Source organism: Cyanistes caeruleus, chromosome 32, assembly GCF_971803275.1.
Source record: "Cyanistes caeruleus chromosome 32, bCyaCae1.hap1.1, whole genome shotgun sequence".
In the NCBI taxonomy this organism is placed as follows: Eukaryota; Metazoa; Chordata; class Aves; order Passeriformes; family Paridae; genus Cyanistes; species Cyanistes caeruleus.
In genome coordinates this window covers 297,579-314,250 of record NC_141733.1, presented here as the reverse complement: position 1 = coordinate 314,250, position 16,672 = coordinate 297,579, and the positions used below count along the sequence as shown (strand labels likewise).

The 16,672-nt window shown below is 43.8% G+C and overlaps 1 protein-coding gene across 1 annotated transcript; it reads right to left on the bottom strand.

The window, feature by feature from the left end:
• Positions 1 to 12,853: 12,853 nt before the first annotated feature.
• Positions 12,854 to 16,437, bottom strand: HOXC9 (homeobox C9). The gene is made up of 2 exons (XM_086870441.1): positions 15,875 to 16,437; positions 12,854 to 13,401 (listed from the first exon to the last, which is right to left on the bottom strand). Exons 1-2 carry the CDS (start codon positions 16,395 to 16,397, stop codon positions 13,157 to 13,159), a joined length of 768 nt encoding a protein of 255 aa, XP_086726567.1. The 5' UTR covers positions 16,398 to 16,437; the 3' UTR covers positions 12,854 to 13,156.
• Positions 16,438 to 16,672: the final 235 nt, after the last annotated feature.

Below are 16,672 nucleotides of genomic sequence, written 5' to 3'. Positions count from 1 at the left end.
GGGGTTTTTGGGGTTTTGGGGTTTTTGGGGTTTTTGGGGGTTTTTTTTTTAGGGTCTAAAAGAAATGTGTTGTTTGAAAAATTTGAGGTAGGGAAAATAAAATTATAACGGGGAGGGATGGGGGGAAAATCAAACGGCGGGGGTTTGAAATAAGTGAATTTATAATAATAATAAGAACCAGAATAAAAATAAAAACAACAATAAAATTAAGAATAAGAATATTAAAAAAGCGGCGAGCGGTGCTTCTTTATATATTTTATATATATATATTATTCTGTATATAATATATATATATATATATTTTTAAAAGGTCCCGCCGAGGAGGGGAAAAGCGCGGTGGAAAATAGATATTTAAAAAAAAAACAAATAAAAAAAAAATAGAAAAAGCGGTGCTCTGTGATGATATATATATATTTTTATATATATATATTTATTAATATATATATATATATATTTTTAAAGGTTGCCGCCGAGGATGGGGGAAAAACGCCGGTGGAAAAATATCTGGTTGTTCAAAAAAGAAAAATAATTTTAAAAAGCAGAGAGAATTAAAAAAAAAGCTCCCAGTGGGGGGAATTTATATTTATTTTAAAAGCTCCCAGCGAGGAAAGAGCGGTGGAAAAATCGGAGTTAAAAAAGAAACAAACAGGGGGGAAAAAATCGAGCGGTGGGGGAAAAAAAAAAAGTGAGTTTTTTTTAAATAAATAAAAAAAAGAAATTCCCGCCAAGGAAAAAGAGTTGTTAAAAAAATAAACAACAACAAAAAAAAAATAGCGCGAGGTGAGGAAAAAAAAAAATTATATTTAAAATAGGAGAAAGTAGAAAAAAAATCGGTATTAAAAAAAAAAAACAAACAACAACAACAAAAAAAAAGAAATAAAAGCGCGCGGTGGGGAATGCAGATAAATTTTATTTTTCCTCAATTCCCACCCAATAAAAGAAAAAGCGCGGTGGAAAAATGAGGTGTTAAAGCGGCAGACGGGGAAAAAAAAAGCGCGCGGTGGGGGTGGGGGTGTGTTTAAAAAAAAAAAACCCTTTCCACCCCACCCCCACGGCCAAAAAAAAAATAAATAAAAAGGGAAAAAAGGGAGGTGGGAAATGAAAATGTGAAGGAAAAAAAAATAAATAAAAATTAAAAAGCGCGAGGTGTGTATGGGGGGGATGTGTGGGTTTAAAATTAAAAATATTCCACCCTCTCCCCCCCAAAAAAAAAATTTAAAAAAGAGGAAAAAGCGCGGTGGAGAAAAAAATAAGGGTTAAAGAAAATAATAAAAAAAGCGCGGAGGGAAAGTGTAGAGATTTAAAAAAATAACCAAACCCCCTCCCACCAAAAAAAAATAAAGAACCGCGGTGAGAAAATTTGTATTGAAAGAAAAAATTTTTAAAAAGGTGGGAAAAAAAAATATATTTAAAAAAAAAAAAAAAGCGGCGGCGGGGAAAGGGTTAAAAGTGGCGAGGGGAAAAGAGATTTAATTGAGAAAAAATTCAGGTTTGGTTCTGGGGAAAAATGAGGCGGATTCCCCCCAAAAAAAGAAGAAATTCACGGTGAGGAAGGCGGGGAGGGGAAATCGGGGTTAACTCTTGAAAAAATGTGGAAAAAAAAAAAAAGTGCGAGAGGGAAAAAAAAAAAATCCAAATCCGGTTTAACTCCTCAAAAAAAAAAATAAAAAAAAAATCCCGGTTTGGTTTTAAAGCAGCCCCGCTTTAATCCCAGCACCGGAATAAAAAATAAAAGGTTTTAAGTTGTGAAGGAAACACCGCTCTGATTCCAAAAAAAAAAAAACCAACAACAGCAATAAAAAAAAATCCGGTTTGATGGTGAGGAAAGCACGGTGAGATTCAAAAAAAAAAAATAATAATAATTAAAAATAAAGGTTTTAATTCTCAAAAAAAAAAAAAAAAAAAGGTTTAATCCTGGAGGAAAATAAAAAAAAAGCGCTGCTTTAACTCTGAAACGCTGTTTAAAAAAAAGAGAGAAAGGTTCGAATCCCCCAAAAATGTAAAAAAAAAACCAACAAAAAATAAAAAACCACCCGAGCAAAGCGAGGTTTGTCCCTCTGACCGCTGAAGTCCTGCGCTCTTTTTTTTGTTGTTGTTGTTGTTATTAAGAGTGGATTTTTTTCCTCTTATTTTCCCCCTTTTTTTTTTGATTTTTTTTTGGTTAAAAAAAGCGATTTTTTGGTGCTTGTTGGGCTCCCGCTGCCGCCGCTGTTGTTGTTGTTGGGGTTTTTTTGTGTTTAACCGCGCTCGCCTCTCGCTGCTCTTGACTCCAGTGCGGAGCTCGAGCTCTCCCTCCCTCCCTCTCTCTCCCTCTCTCGATTTCTCCTGGAACTCCGCTCCTTCCCTTTAACACCGCAGGCAAATTCCTCAAAATCCCGCCGGTGTGGCTGCTCTTTTTTTTTTTTTTTTTCTCTCCTTTTTTTTTTTTTTCCTTTCTTTTTTTTTTTCCCTTTCCTTTTTTTTTTCCCTTCCTTTTTTTTCCTTTCCTTTTTTTCCCTTCCTTTTATTTTCTTTCCTTTTATTTTCTTTCCTTTTTTTCCTTCCTTTTTATTCTTTCCTTTTATTTTCTTTCCCTTTTTTTCTCTCCTTTTTCCCCTCTTCTTTTTTTTTTCCCTCCTTTTTCCCCCCCCCCTTTTATTCCCTTTCTTTTTTTTCCCCCCCTTTCTTTTTATTCCCTTTTTTCTCTTCTTTTTTCTTCCCCTTCTTATTTTTCTCCCCTTCTTTTCTCCCCTTCTTTTTTCCCCTTTTTCCCCTCTTTTTTCCCCTTTTTCCCCTCTTTTTTCCCCTTTTTCTCCTCTTTTTTCCCCTTTTTCTCCTCTTTTTTCCCCTTTTCCCCCTCCTTTTTTCTCCTTTTTCCCTCTTTTTCCTCTTTTTCCCTCCTTTTTTCTCCTTTTTCCCCTCTTTTACCTCCTTTTTCCCTCTTTTTTCTCCTTTTTCCCTCCCTTTTCCCTCCTTTTTTCTCCTTTTCCCCCTCTTTTTTCTCCTTTTTCCCCTCTTTTTTTCTCCTCTTTTTTCCCTTTCTTCCCTTTTCTCTCTTCTCTTTTTCTCTTCTTTTTTCTCCCCTTCTCCTTTTCCCTCCTTTTATCTCTTCTGGGTTTTTTTCCCCTCTTTTATTCCTCCTCTCTTTTTTTCCCCTTTTTCCCCTCATTTTTTCCTCTCCTCTTTTTATTCCTCCCCTCCTTTTTTTCCCTCCTTTTCTCCTCTTTTTATTTTCCCCTTTTTTCCCCTCTCTTTTCCTCCCCTTTTCCCCCATTTTTCCCCCCAAATCCTCTCCCCGAATTTCGCTTTTTTTCAGGGTGGGGGGAGGGGAATTTACCAATTTACCCCCCCAAAAAATAAATAAAAAATATCAAATAAACCCCCTAAAAACCAAATAAAGCCCCAAAAGGGGAGGGGGCTCGCGCAGACCCCAAATCCCCCCTTTTCCCTCCCCGAGGTGACCCCGGGTGACCTCGGCAGGTAAAACCCAGCCCGGGACCCCCCAAAAACCCCAAAACCCCTCAAAAACCCCAAAAACACCCAAAAACCCCCAAAACACCCAAAAACCCCAAATCCCCCCCCCAAAAAAACCCCAAAACCCCCCCAAAAAACCCCAAAATCCCGGTTTTTTTGTTGTTGTCATTGCTGGGGGGTCCCACCTGGAGAGGGGAGGGGGCTCACCCCACAATTCCTCTTTTAATTCCTTTTATTTTGACCTTTCCCCCCCTTATTTTACCTCCTTTTTTTTTGCTTTTTTCCACCTTTTTCCCCACCTTATTTTCCCTTTTTTCTCCTTTTTTCCCCCCTTTTCTGTTTCCTTTTATTTTCCTTCCATTTCCCTCTCATTTCCTTCTTCCCCTTCCCCCTTTTTTCCCCTTTTCCTTTCCCCTTTTCCCCCCTTATTCCCCTTTTTCCCAATTTCATCCTTTTCTCCCCCAATTTTCTCCCCTTCCCCCCCTTTTTCCCCTTTCCCCCACCTCAATTTTTCCCATTTTCCCCCTTTTTCTCCCCATTTTCCCCCTTTTTCTCCCCATTTTCCCCCTTTTTCTCCCCATTTTCCCCCTTTTTCTCCCCATTTTCCCCCTTTTTCTCCCCATTTTCCCCCTTTTTCTCCCCATTTTCGCCCCATTTTTCCCCTTTTTCTCCCCATTTTTCCCTCTGTGCCGCTGCCGCTGGGCGAGGTCGGGATCAACCCAACAAAATCCCCCCAAAAAACCCCCAAAAATATAAAATAAATAAAAATAAAAACACAAAACCAAACCGGGAGCGAAAATCCCGGGAATTTTCCCCTCTGGATCGGCCGCTCCTCGCTGTCCTTGGCAGCGAATAAAACCAGAAAAAACCGCGATTTTCACCATTTTATTCCATTTATTCCCATTTTTCCCCCCCCTTTCTCTCCCCCCGCTCCTGGAAATCCTCTGGAATTGCCAGGGCTGGAATTCCGAGGTTTTTTTTGCTGTAAAAATTCCACTTTGGAGGCAAAGTCCGGCTGCCCTTTGTGCGCGCTGCACAAAAAAAAACCCACCCAGCGCCTTTCCCCCCCTTCCCCAGCCCCGTTTTTCCCATTTTCCCCCTTTTCCAGCCCATTCCGGAGTCATTTTTTGGCTCTGACCCCCCGCGACCTTTTCCTTCGGCCGCCTCGTGCGGACCAAACTCATCAAAAACGCCAAAATCGCCCCAAAATCCACGCGGTTTTTGCTCATTTTGGGGTTTTTTTTGTGGTTTTTTTCCAGGCTTGAGACATTCCCCAAATTATTTTTTTGGGTTTATTTGCTATTTTTGGGGGTTTTTTTTCTTATTCTTGGTGGTTTTTTCTTATTTTGGGGGTTTTTTCTTATTTTTGGGTTGGTTTTTTTTGCTGTCGAGACGCCAAAAACGCCCCAAACCCCCCCAAAAATCCCCCCAGAAATCCCAAACCTTTTCCCTGATTTTCCTCCCCTCCCTCAAAAAAACCCCAAAAAACCCCAAATTATCCCGGGCAGAGCCCAAATTTCCCCCGAGCTTTTCCTGCCCGGCCAAATTCCCATTTTTCGGGGTCATTTCCATCCTTTGGGATGGGATCCCCCCTCAGGATGGTGATAATTGATATTTTTAACCATTTTGACCGTTTTTCCCCTCATTTTCCCGCACACCCCCCGAGGGCAGGAGCCTCCCCCGCCGCTTGGAGCGGATTTTTCCCGTTTTTCCCGTTTTTCCCCCATTTTTCCCGGCTGGAAAAGGCGCCTGGGGGGGTTCGCGCCAGCAGACAATGAACTCGCTTCCACCCAGCCTCCGAAAATTCACATTTTTATCAACCCAGACGCCTCTTTTGCCACGAAACCGCCCCAAATCCCCGCGATTCCTGCGGAATTCCCCCGCTTTTCCCAAATCCCACCTTTTTCCACCCAAAACAGAGCAGCAGCCAAGGCCAGCGGAGCCTCCCGGTGACCGAATTTCCCCTCCCTAATCAATAATTTCTATTTTTAAACCCCGATCCGGGGCCGAAAACAAAACGCGATTTTCGCCCTGGGGGGGGGAAGGAATTTTTGGGGTTTTTTGGGTTTTTTTTTCCCAGGGATTTCCCTTAAAAAAACCCCAAAAATCTGATTTTAGTTTGGGGAGAAACGCCGGGATTTTGGTGCCGGGGGGGGTGAAAGGAGCCCCCCACCCCCTCCAAAATTCCCAACCCCCTCTGAGCTCCGCTTTGTTTTTAAGGGAAAATCCCCATTTTTGGGGGGTCTCTCTTTGTCCGGGATCCGGGGGTTTTTTTGGGGGGATTTCTTGTGTTTTGAGGATTTTCTGTTTCCCCCTCTTTCCCCTCCCTTTTTGCCCTGACCTTCACTGGAAAATGTCATTTTCTGCTTCCCCAGCCCGGAGCGCGGCTGGAGACGTGAGGAGCGTCAATAAAGAGGAGGAAAAAGGGGGGGAAAAGGGAAAAATCAGCGCCACGAGCGCTCGGCACCGGCGGATTTCTCAAAAAAAACCCTTTTTTAACCCATTTTTGGGGAAGATTTTTACCCCCCCTCAGTTGCCGGAGCGAGGAGAAAAAGAATTTTAAATTAGCGGATTTAAAATTAAAATTAAAATTAAAATTATGCAACTTAAAATTATTAAACGTAAAATTATTAAGCTTAAAATTATTAAACTTAAAATTATCAAGCTTAAAATTATTAAAATTAACATTATTAAAACTAAAGGTAAAATTAAAACGAAAATGCGGATTCATCGAAAAAATTTGAAGAACGGTCGGGTTAAAATTTAAGGAAAAAAAATTGAAATAATTTTATATGGATACGGAGATATAAATATATTTTAAAAATAGGTGAAAAGTCGGTTTAAGGGTGGATTAAAGGACCCAAAAAAAGGCGTTTTTGGAGTTTTTTCGGGGCCAGCCCGGGGGTCGCGGGGTCGCTCCGCGGGTGCGGAATTTGGGGGGGGGGGGGGGGGGATGGGGAGGGGGTGGGGGAGGGGCCCCTGAGCCAACCCTGGGGCGACAGCGCCACCTCGCGGCCGCGCCCGCGCAGCGCCGCCCGAATTTGGGGGGGATTTGGGGGGTCCTGGGGGGATTTGGGGGGATTTTGGGGGTCCTGGGGAGGCTCCGCGGCCGCGCTGGATCCGCGCCCCCCCGGGGAACGATTTCCCTTTAAATCCCCGTTTTTGGGTGTTTTCCCCCCCTCTCCCCATTTCGCGTTTCCCCCCCTCTTTTATTTTCCCCTTTTCTCCCCATTTCTCTCTTTCCCCCTTTTTTATCCTTCCCATCCTCCTTTTCCCCCCAATTCACCTTTTTCTCCTCATTTCCCTTTTCCCTCCGTTCTCCCCTTTCCCTCCTATTCCTTTTTTCCCTTTTTTTCTCCTCCAATCCCCCTTTTCTCCCCTTTTTTCCCTATTTTCCCCCTTTTTTTCTCCTTTTTTTTCCCCCTCCAACCTCCCTTCTCTCCCCTATTTCCCCTCCCCTTTTCTCCCCTATTTTTTTCCCTTTTTTTCCCCTTTTCTCCTCTATTTTTTTTCCAGTTTTTTTACCCCTCCAGGCCTCCTTTTTTCCCCCTTTTTACTCCTCTATTTTCCCCTTTTTTTCCCCTTTTTTCCCCTCTATTTTTCCCCTTTTTTCCCCTTTTTTCCCCTCTATTTTCCCCTTTTTTCCCCTTTTTAATCCTCTATTTTCTCCTTTTTTCCCCTTTTTACTCCTCTATTTTCTCCCCTTTTTTCTCCTCTATTTCCCCCCTTTCCTCCCATATTTTCCCCCATTATTTTCCCTTTTCTCCTCTTATTTTTCTTCCTTTTTTTCCCCCTTCAATCCCCTTTTCTCCCCTATTTCCCCCCTTTATTTCCCCCTTTTCCCCCCTTTTCTCCCATTTTACCTCCCCCACCCCCCCCATTTTTCCCCCTCCACCTCCAGCTGAAATATTCCCTTTATTTTTAATTTTTTTCCCTTTTTCCCCCCCGTTTTTTTCCCCCCCGCGGCCCCCAGGGGGGTTCTGCCGCTGGCGGCGCGTAGACAAAACATTCCAAAATTCTCTTTTCAAAGGCCCGAGCGCGCACCTTATTTACCCCATAAAACAATTAAGGCCAGACGTCTAGCCACGGCCGGCCCGGTTTTGTTCCCCCCTATTCAGCCGCGCATTGCAGGGACACAAACAGAGCTGTAAAAATCGCATTTTTCTGGGGGCTGCGGAAATGCACCTCTGGCCAGCTGCCGCCTTTTTTTGGGGTTTTTTTTTTGGGTTTTTTTTTATTTTATTTTTTGTGGGTTTTTTTGGATTTTTTTGCTGGTTTTGGGGGGTTTTTTGTTGGTTTTTTGGGGGTTTTTTGCTGGTTTTTGGGGTTTTTTTACTGGTTTTTTGGGGGTTTTTTGCTGGGTTTTTTTGGGTTTTTTGCTGGTTTTTTTGGGGTTTTTTTCCGGTTTTTTGGGGGTTTTTTGCTGTTTTTTGGGGGTTCTTTGCTGGTTTTTTGGGGTTTTTTTGGGGTTTTTTGGAATTTTTTTCCTGTTTTTTGGGGGGTTTTTTGCTGTTTTTTGGGGGGGTTTTGGGGGTTTTTTGGAATTTTTTTGCTGGTTTTTTGGGGATTTTTTCCTGTTTTTTGGGGGTTTTTGGGGGATTTTTTCCTGTTTTTTGGGGGTTTTTTTGAGGTTTTTTTTGAGGTTTTTTGGGGGGATTTTTTTCTTAATTTTTGGGGTTTTCTTTTTGGTTTTTTTGGGGTTTTTTGGGGGTTTTGGGGTTTTTGGGGTTTTTGGGGTTTTTGGGGGGGTTTTGGGGGGTTTTTGGGGTTTTTTTTTGCTTTGTTTTCTTTTATTTGGGGTTGCGTGTCCTTCACAAAGAGGGGGGGGAAAGGAAAAAAATAAATGAAGCGAGGTGGAATGAAATGAAATAAAATGAAATGAATTAAAATGAAATGAAATAAAATGATGTTAAATGCAATGAAGTAAAATAAAAAAAAAATAAATGGAATGAAATGGAATGAAGTGAAATAAAATGAAATGAAATTAAATGAAATAAAATGAAATAAAAATAAAATAAAATAAAGCAACGCAAAATAAAATAAAATAAAAATGATATAAAATTAATCAAAACAAGACAAAACAAAACAAAATAAAATTAAAATAAAATAAAAATAAAATAAAATAAAATAAAATAAAATACAAAACAAGGCGCCGAGGACCCACCCCAAAACCAGGCCGGAAAATAAGATTTATGTTTATCTTGGGTTTTTTTTTTGGGGTGAAAACAAGAAGTCCGGCGCAGCTCAAAACGCTCTGTATTTATCTCTTTTTTCACGGAAAAAATAAATAACTGCAGCCCACCCCAAAACCGCCCCAAAACGCTTTGTGTTCATCATTTTTTGACGGGGAAAAAAAAGAAAAAAAAGAAAGAACTCCGGCCCACCTCGAAACGCTTTGAATTTCTCGTTTTTTACGGGAAAAAAACACAACTCCAGCCCACCCCAAAAAACACCCCAAAAACGCCCCAAAACAGCCCCAAAAACGCCCCAAAAACGCCCCAAAACAGCCCCAAAAACGCCCCAAAACAGCCCCAAAAACGCTTTGTATTTATCATTATTTTGCGGGAAAAACCCGAATCCAACGCCAGAAAACTCTTGGGATATTTTGAATTTTTTCCCTCGTTTTTCCCTGGATTTCTCTCCCCTCCAAAATCCCAAAATCTCACCTCGCGCTCTGGGGACAAACGCTGGGATTTTTTTTTTAAATTCTTAATTTTTTTTTAATTTTTGCGGGTTTTTTTCCCTCTCCCGGTTTGCGGGAGAATCGCGATTCCAGCGGATTTTTCCCGGGAATATCCCGGGAAAATCACACAAAGGCGGGAGCGGGACGCGCCATATGGCAGCGGAGAAAGGGGACAAAAAAAACCCCAAATCGCCGATTTTTGGTGCAGCCGGGAGCCCCGAACGCCGCAAATTCCAGATTTTTTTATTGTTTTTATTAATATTATTATTATTATTAATATTATTGTTATTGTTTATTCCCTCCCCCCGCCGCGCCTGATGCGGGTTTGGGGTCGGGTTGGGGGGGTTTTGGGGGGGTTTTGGGGTTTTTTGGGGGGATTTTGAGGAGTTTTGGGGGGTTTTGTTTGGGGGGGGAGTTGTGTTTTTTGGGGGTTTTTGGGGGGGTTTTATTGGGGTTTTTTAATGGGGTTTTTTGGGGTTTTTTAATGGGGTTTTTTGGGGTTTTTTAATGGGGGTTTTGTGGTGTTTTTGGGGGGGTTTTGGGAGGCGTTTTGGGGTTTTTTGTGGGGTTTCTTGGGGTTTTTTGGGGGAGTTTCTTGGGGTCATTTTGAGGGTGTTTTAGGGGTTTTTTTTGGGGTTTCTTGGGGTTATTCTGGGGGGTGTTTTGGGGGTTTTTTTGGGGGTGTTTGGGGTTTTTTTGGGGTTATTTTGGGGGTGTTTTGGGGCTATTTTGGGGGTGTTTTGGGGGTTTTTTGGGGTTATTTTGGGGGTTTTTGGGGAGCAGAAACGCAGAGCCCAGGGGGGGTTTGGGGGCGGGGGTGGCGGGGACGCGCTCGGGGTGGCGGGGACGCGCTCGGGGGTGGCGGGGACGCGCTCGGGGTGGCGGGGACGCGCTCGGGGGTCGCGCTCGGGCCTTGCCCGTGACCAAGAGCGCGACCCCAGAAAAGGGAAAAGCCCCGGAGAGACAAAGGGACCCTAAAAGTGACCGGGGGGGGCGGGGAGGGGACAGGAGGGGACAGGGACCGGGAAACGGGGACAGGGATCGGGATGGGGATGGGAACGGGGACCGGGAAATGGGGACAGGAACGGGGAAAACGGGGACAAAGGAAATGGGGACTGGGATCGGGATGGGGACAGGAGGGGACAGGGATGGGGATGGGGACAGGGAATATGGGGACGGGGAAAATGGGGACAAAGGAAAGGGGGACAGGGATTGGGGTGGGGACAGGAGGGGACAGGAGGGGACAGGGATGGAAATGGAAATGGGAACAGGGAGAGGGAAAAAGGGGACAAAGATCGGGATGAGGACAGGAGGGGACAAAGGAAATGGGGACAGGGATGGGGACGGGAACAAAGACCGGGATGGGGACAGGGACAAAAATTGGGATGGGGACAGGAGGGGACAAGGACAGGGATGGGGACAGGGAAAATGGGGACAGGAGGGGACAGGAGGGGACAGGAGGGGACAGGGGAAATGGGAACAAAGGCCGGGATGGGGACAGGAGGGGACAGGACAGGGATGGGGACAGGGATGGGATTGGGAGCAGAGCCGGGAATGGGATCGGGGCCGGGCCGGGCTCCCCGCGGGTCGCGGCCTTTGCTCCTGCCCCTCATTTCCCCTCCGGCTCTTAATTAATTAATGAGATTAATTAATGACGCTAAAACGGGCGGGGAGGGCGGCGGTTTTATTCTTTATTCCGGGCGGAGGACGGAAAAAATATTAACAACAACCATGGCAATTTTGTAAAAATAAAAATCGCCTTTCGGTAGGAGTTCCCCCCTCCCCCCCCGACCTATTTATTTTTTCTCCTGATTTTATTTATTTTTTCGGCCATAAATCTCCCGCTCGGCTTAAAAAAAAAATATTTTAAAAAATTAAAAATAATATTTTCCACCCCGAGAGTTTCAGGGATCGCTGACGAGGGGATTTTTGTGGGGTTTTTTTCCTCCTCTGGCGCAAAATTGGGACGGAAAAATGAGATTTTTGCGCCTCTCCTGTCCCCCCCGTCGGTGCCAAAACCCCGGGAAAAGGGAAAATCAAAAGAAAAACCCCAAAAAAAAAACCCCGGCATCAGAAGCAGAGAAACACTAGAGAGCGATATTTTATCGGATCAGCGGGAATAATCGCTTCCAGATTTATTTTTTTGGGAATCAGGGGAGGGATTTGGGGGAAAAGCGGGACGAGGGCGACGAGCGCGTCCCGCCCGCGCGGTCTGGTCCTGATTAGCGCCATCCCGACCCTTTTTAATTAAAGAAAGGCACCTCCAAACGGGATTTTTCTGATTAAACAGCGCTCGCTGCTCCTTTTCCCTGCCTTTTCCTGATTTTTCCTGATTTTTCCTGGTTTTTCCTGGGGTTTTTTCTGATTTTTCCTGGGTTTTCCTGGTTTTTCCTGGGTTTTTCCTGGGTTTTTTTCTGATTTTTCCTGGTTTTTCCTGGGTTTTTTCTGATTTTTCCTGGTTTCTCCTCATTTTTCCTGCCTCTCTCCGCATCCCGGGAAGGGAGGAAGCCTCGCGGATTTTCCTCCCCCGGAATTTTCACCTTTCCGCGGCCTCCCCCAAAATTTTTGGGGTTTTATTTTTAAATTATTTCCCCCTCCCTGAGCAAAAAAAAAAACCCCAAAACCAGGCGGGGATCTCGCCTGGATTTTTTTTTGCCCTTTCCGCCCCAAAAATTTGCGATTTCTCCGTTTTTCCCTCCCCGCCTCTCCTCGCAGGCACGATTTTTTGATGAATTCGATTTTTTTAATTAATTTTCCCCCTTTCATTTCCAGCTCGGGATCAGCGGCCGCCGCTCCCAAAGCTCCTCCATTCATTCCCAGGTTTTTTTTTTTTTCCTTTTTTCCCTGTTTTTTGTTTTTTTTTTTCCCCCCCATCCTCCGCCGGCCCGCGGCCATAAATTAGCGCAATTAATTATCGCGATCTCGCGATTGATGGCGCGCGGATCCCTTACCTCAGCGATTTTTTTTTTTTTTAATTTTTTTTTTTTTTTTTACGGCACGGAAAATGCACCGGGAAAAAAAAAAATTATATATATATATATATATAAAATAATAATAAAAAATTAAATAAATTATATATTATATATATAAAAAAAAAACCCTCTCGGGGATGCTCGGGCCGAGCCCCGGGGCTGCTTTTAAAGAAAAAAAAAAAAACACCTCCAAGGCCGGTTTTTTTTTGCTTTTTTTGCCGTTTTTTTCTTGGTTTCGGGTGGGTTTTGGGTTTTTTTTTTTTAAATGAATATTTACAGAGAGCTGCTCTACAACAGGCGACAGAACAAATATTACAGAACGGGTCTGAGACGAGGATAAAATACACAAAAATGGGTACAGCAGAAACGTTCAACACCGTGACAACATCAGCATCGGGAGCCACCATTCCCTCCTTCTTTTTTCCCTTTTTCCCTCAATTTTTCCCTTTTCCCCCTTTTTTTTTGTATTTTTTTTTTGGTTTTTTTTGTACAAAATATTCCCTCTCGGGATTCCTTCCCTCTCCACCCCCTCCCCCCCCACACAAAATAAAAAACAACCAAAAATTCGGTAAAAATAAAAAAAAAAAAAAAATTCAAAATACTGGATTCAGCTTTAATTTAGGAAATAAAATATAATAATAATAAAAAAACATCAAAATAAAAATTCAAGTAGTTCTCGTGCCGCTTTTGCGAGGCGGAAGAAAGGAAGAGAAAACCGAACCCCCCCCCGGGCATCTTTTATTAATTTTTTTTCCTTTTTTTTTTGCTCTCTTTTTGCCGTTTTTAGCCTCAATTTAGAAAAGCCTCGAGCCCCCAAACCTCTACCGCTAAACATTCATCCAAGTCAGAAACATTTCACCCCTTTTTTTATTATTATTAATTATTATTAATTATTATTATTTTCCCTTTTTTTTCCCCTTCTTTTTTCCCGCTTTTTTTTTTTCTTTTCCCTTTCCGCTTTTTATTTATTATTTTTTTTTTTCCTCTCTTCCAAACTTCCTTTTTTTTTTTTTTTCTTTTTTTTTTTTCTTTTTTTTTTATTAAATTATTATTGCTGATCCTTATCGCTTTTCTCTTTATTCATTTTCTTCATTTTCATTCGCCTGTTCTGAAACCAGATTTTGACCTGGCGTTCCGTGAGGTTCAGCACCCGCGCCACTTCGTACCTCCGGTCCCGCGTGAGGTACATATTGAATAAAAACTCTTTTTCCAGTTCCAGGGTCTGATATTTTGTGTAAGGGCAGCGTTTCTTCCTCGTGGAGCGCGCGTGAATCCAATTTGCCACGGGGTTGTCTGAGAAAGAAGATTTTTTTTTATATATATATATATATAAATTTTTTGTTAAAAAAATAAATAAATAAAATTAATTTTTTTTTGGGGGGGGGGAATATTTCCTAAATTTTTTTTTTCGTATTTTTAAATTTTTTTTTTTTTTTTTTGGAGAGGGGGGGGAAAAAAAAAATCAATGTACCAAATCGGGCGCTTTTTTTCATATTTTTTTAAAAATATTTTTTTATTAATTTTTCCCTCCCCCACCTTCCACGCCCTAAAGCCAGAACCTGTTTAATTAGCAGCTCTTACCTAAATATTTTAAGTGACCTTCGCAAGGGTTTAATCTGTTTATTTTGGAGGGGGTCACTTCCTTTTTCTCTTTTCGCTGCCGTTTTAGAAAAATAACCAAAAAAAAAATAATAATAATAATAAAAAAATAAAAACCCAAACGAACATAAAAAAAAAAAAAACTTTCGGTAAAAAAAAAAAATTAAAAAATAAATATATATATATATATATAAAAATAATGAAAAAAAATCGAAATCAAAGCGGCGCGCTGGGTTTAAAATAATAATAATGATGATAATAATAATGATAATAATAATAATAATAATAATCCACATGGCGGCTGCTGCTGCTGCTGCTGGCGGTAATCGAGGAACGCAGTCATAAAAAGTCAAAATTCCCACCATTTCATAGGCCCATAAACTCTTTTTACAACCTCAGCTCGCCAAGACTTTCCCCAGAAGCTCCCCCGGACCTACAAATCCGCCTCGGCTTTTTTTAATATCTCCGGGATGACACTCGGGGAGCCGCAAAAATACCGTTTTTGGGGTTTTTTTGGGGTTTTTTGGGTTTTTTTGGGGTTTTTTTAGGGTTTTTTAAAGGTTTTTTAATGGGTTTTTCTGGGTTTTTAAGGTTTTTTGGGGTTTTTTTAGGAGGGATTTTCACACCGCGGCTTTTCCCCCCAACCCCGGGAGGTTTTTGGGGTGGTTTTGGCAGCTCGGGGAGGTTTCGCACCCCAAATTTCCTCTCGCGGGTTGGCAGCGGCCCGGCGGGCACGGCCAAGGGGGAGCGGGGGCTGCCGGCCCCAAATCCCCCCAAAACGGCCCCAAAACCCCCCAAAACGGCCCCAAAACCCCCCAAAACGGCCCCAAATCCCCCCGAAACTGCCCCAAATCCCCCCGGAACGGCCCCAAATCCCCCAAAACGCCCCAAAACCCCTCCAGAATCGGCCCCAAATCTCTCCGAAACTGCCCCAAATCCCCCCGAAATGCCCCCAAATTCCCCCGAATCGGCCCCAAATCGCCCCAAATTCCCCCGAATCTGCCCCAAAAGCGGGCCCGGGGCTCCCGGAGGTTTTTTGGGTTCATTTGGGGCCGTTTCGGCTGCTCCGAGCCGCTCCTGCCCCGCTTCGGGCTCCGCTCCCTCCCAGCTGCGCTTTTTGGGGCTTTTTGGGGCTTTTTTGGGGCTTTTTGGGGCTTTTTGGGGCTGTTTTAAAGTTCCCCCCTTCAGCTGCTCTAAAATCCCGATTTTTGTCCCCATTCCCGCTGCCCCCTCCCACCTTTCCCCTCATTCCCACGTGGAGCAGAAATTCGGATTTTTCGGGAATTTATCGGGTGTGGGGGGGAGGAAAAGAATAATTTGGGAATAATCGGAGTTTTTATTGATTTTTCCAGGGGATAAAGGAGCGCCCCTGAGATGTTCCCTTCCCCTGGAAAAATAATAATAATTGTAATCATTAATAATAATAATAATAAAACCACCCCAAATCCACCCCCACATCGCTGGCTGCCAGGCGGCCCCGAACTCTTCCTTGTTCCTGGAAAGTGGGAATTTTTTGGGAGCCAAAGAGGGGGTTTTTTTGGGTTTTGTTTTTTTTTTTTCTCTCGCCCTGGCGCGCACGCACGCTCTTCCCCTGGAATTATTTATTATCGTTATTATTTATTATTTATTATTATTATTATTGTTATTATTATTGGTTTAATTCCCGGCGGAAAGGGGGGGGGGAGAATCAGAGCAGCCCCCTGAGTGGAATAAAAAATTGTTATTTAAAAGAGAAAAAAATAAAGGGAAAAAAAAATTGTTATTTAAAAAAGAATAAAAATAAGGGAAAAAAAATAGGAAAAAAAAAAAAACAAAGAATAAAAGGTGGATTTAAAAAGGAAACAAAAACACCAAAAAAAAACCGCAGAAAAACCTTAAAAAACAGCAAAATTTTTTTTAAAAAAATAATAAAAAAATAAAAGGAATCGAAGAGCCTGAAAGAAAGTGGGCTCGCCGAAAAACCCCCAGAACCTTCCTGCTCCTCTGGAGTTTCCGACTCGCCGAAAACCCCCAGAACCTTCCTGCGCCTCTGGAGTTTTAGGGTCGCGCTCCATCCCTCTCTCTCTCTCTCTCTCTCTCTCTCCCTAAGGTAATTCCATTTTATTGAGTGGGGTCCTGGAAGCCGTAATGCCTTCCGCGGTCGTAAACAAGAATGACTCGGACTTACTGGGGTCTAATTCGTGCTTTTCTTCTTTGTGTTTGCCGGCGGCGACGGCCTCGCACTCGGGGGAGGACGCGATGCTCAGCGCCGCCCGCTCCCGCAGCTCCCCGGGAGCCGCGAACACCAAATCCGCGTAGCCGCGCCCGTCCCCGCACTCGCCGCGGGCCCGCGGGGCCAGCTCCGCCTTGAGGCCGAAGGGCCGAGCCCCGAAGGCCGGGAAGGAGACGGCCCCGGCCAGCGGCTCCAGCCAGGTCCGCACGTACCTGGGCTCGGCCGGCTGCGGCCCGTAGGGGCCGGCGGGGTGCGGGTGGGGGTAGCCCACCGGGGGCTGCGAGGGCACGGGCGCCCAGGAGGTGCTGAACACGGCGGGTTTGGGGGCGAAACTGCACGAGGGGAAGTCGGAGCAGTCGGGGACGAGTCCGGCGGGGCGAGCGGAGCCGGGGCCGAAGCGCGGGGCCAGCAGCTCCTCGTTGTCGGGGCCGATCAGCGAGTCCACGTAGTAGTTGCTGATGGGGCCCGAAGCCGACATGGTTCGCTCGCCCCCTCTTTTACATTCATGGGATTATTGTATGAAGTGTATGTGTACTTTTTATCTGCTCATAGAACAATCAGGGCAGGTAATTATTTTTTCAGCCGTTCCCCCCGCGCCATTGGCTGCCCGTCCTCACGTGATTGTATTTACCCAAAAATATCGCCCGGATCAATCCGCAGGGCTTTTTTTTTTTCCTTTTTTTTTTTCCTTTTTTTTTTTCCTTTTTTTTTTTCTCTCTCCCCTCCTCTCCCATCCCTTTTTTTTTTTTTTTT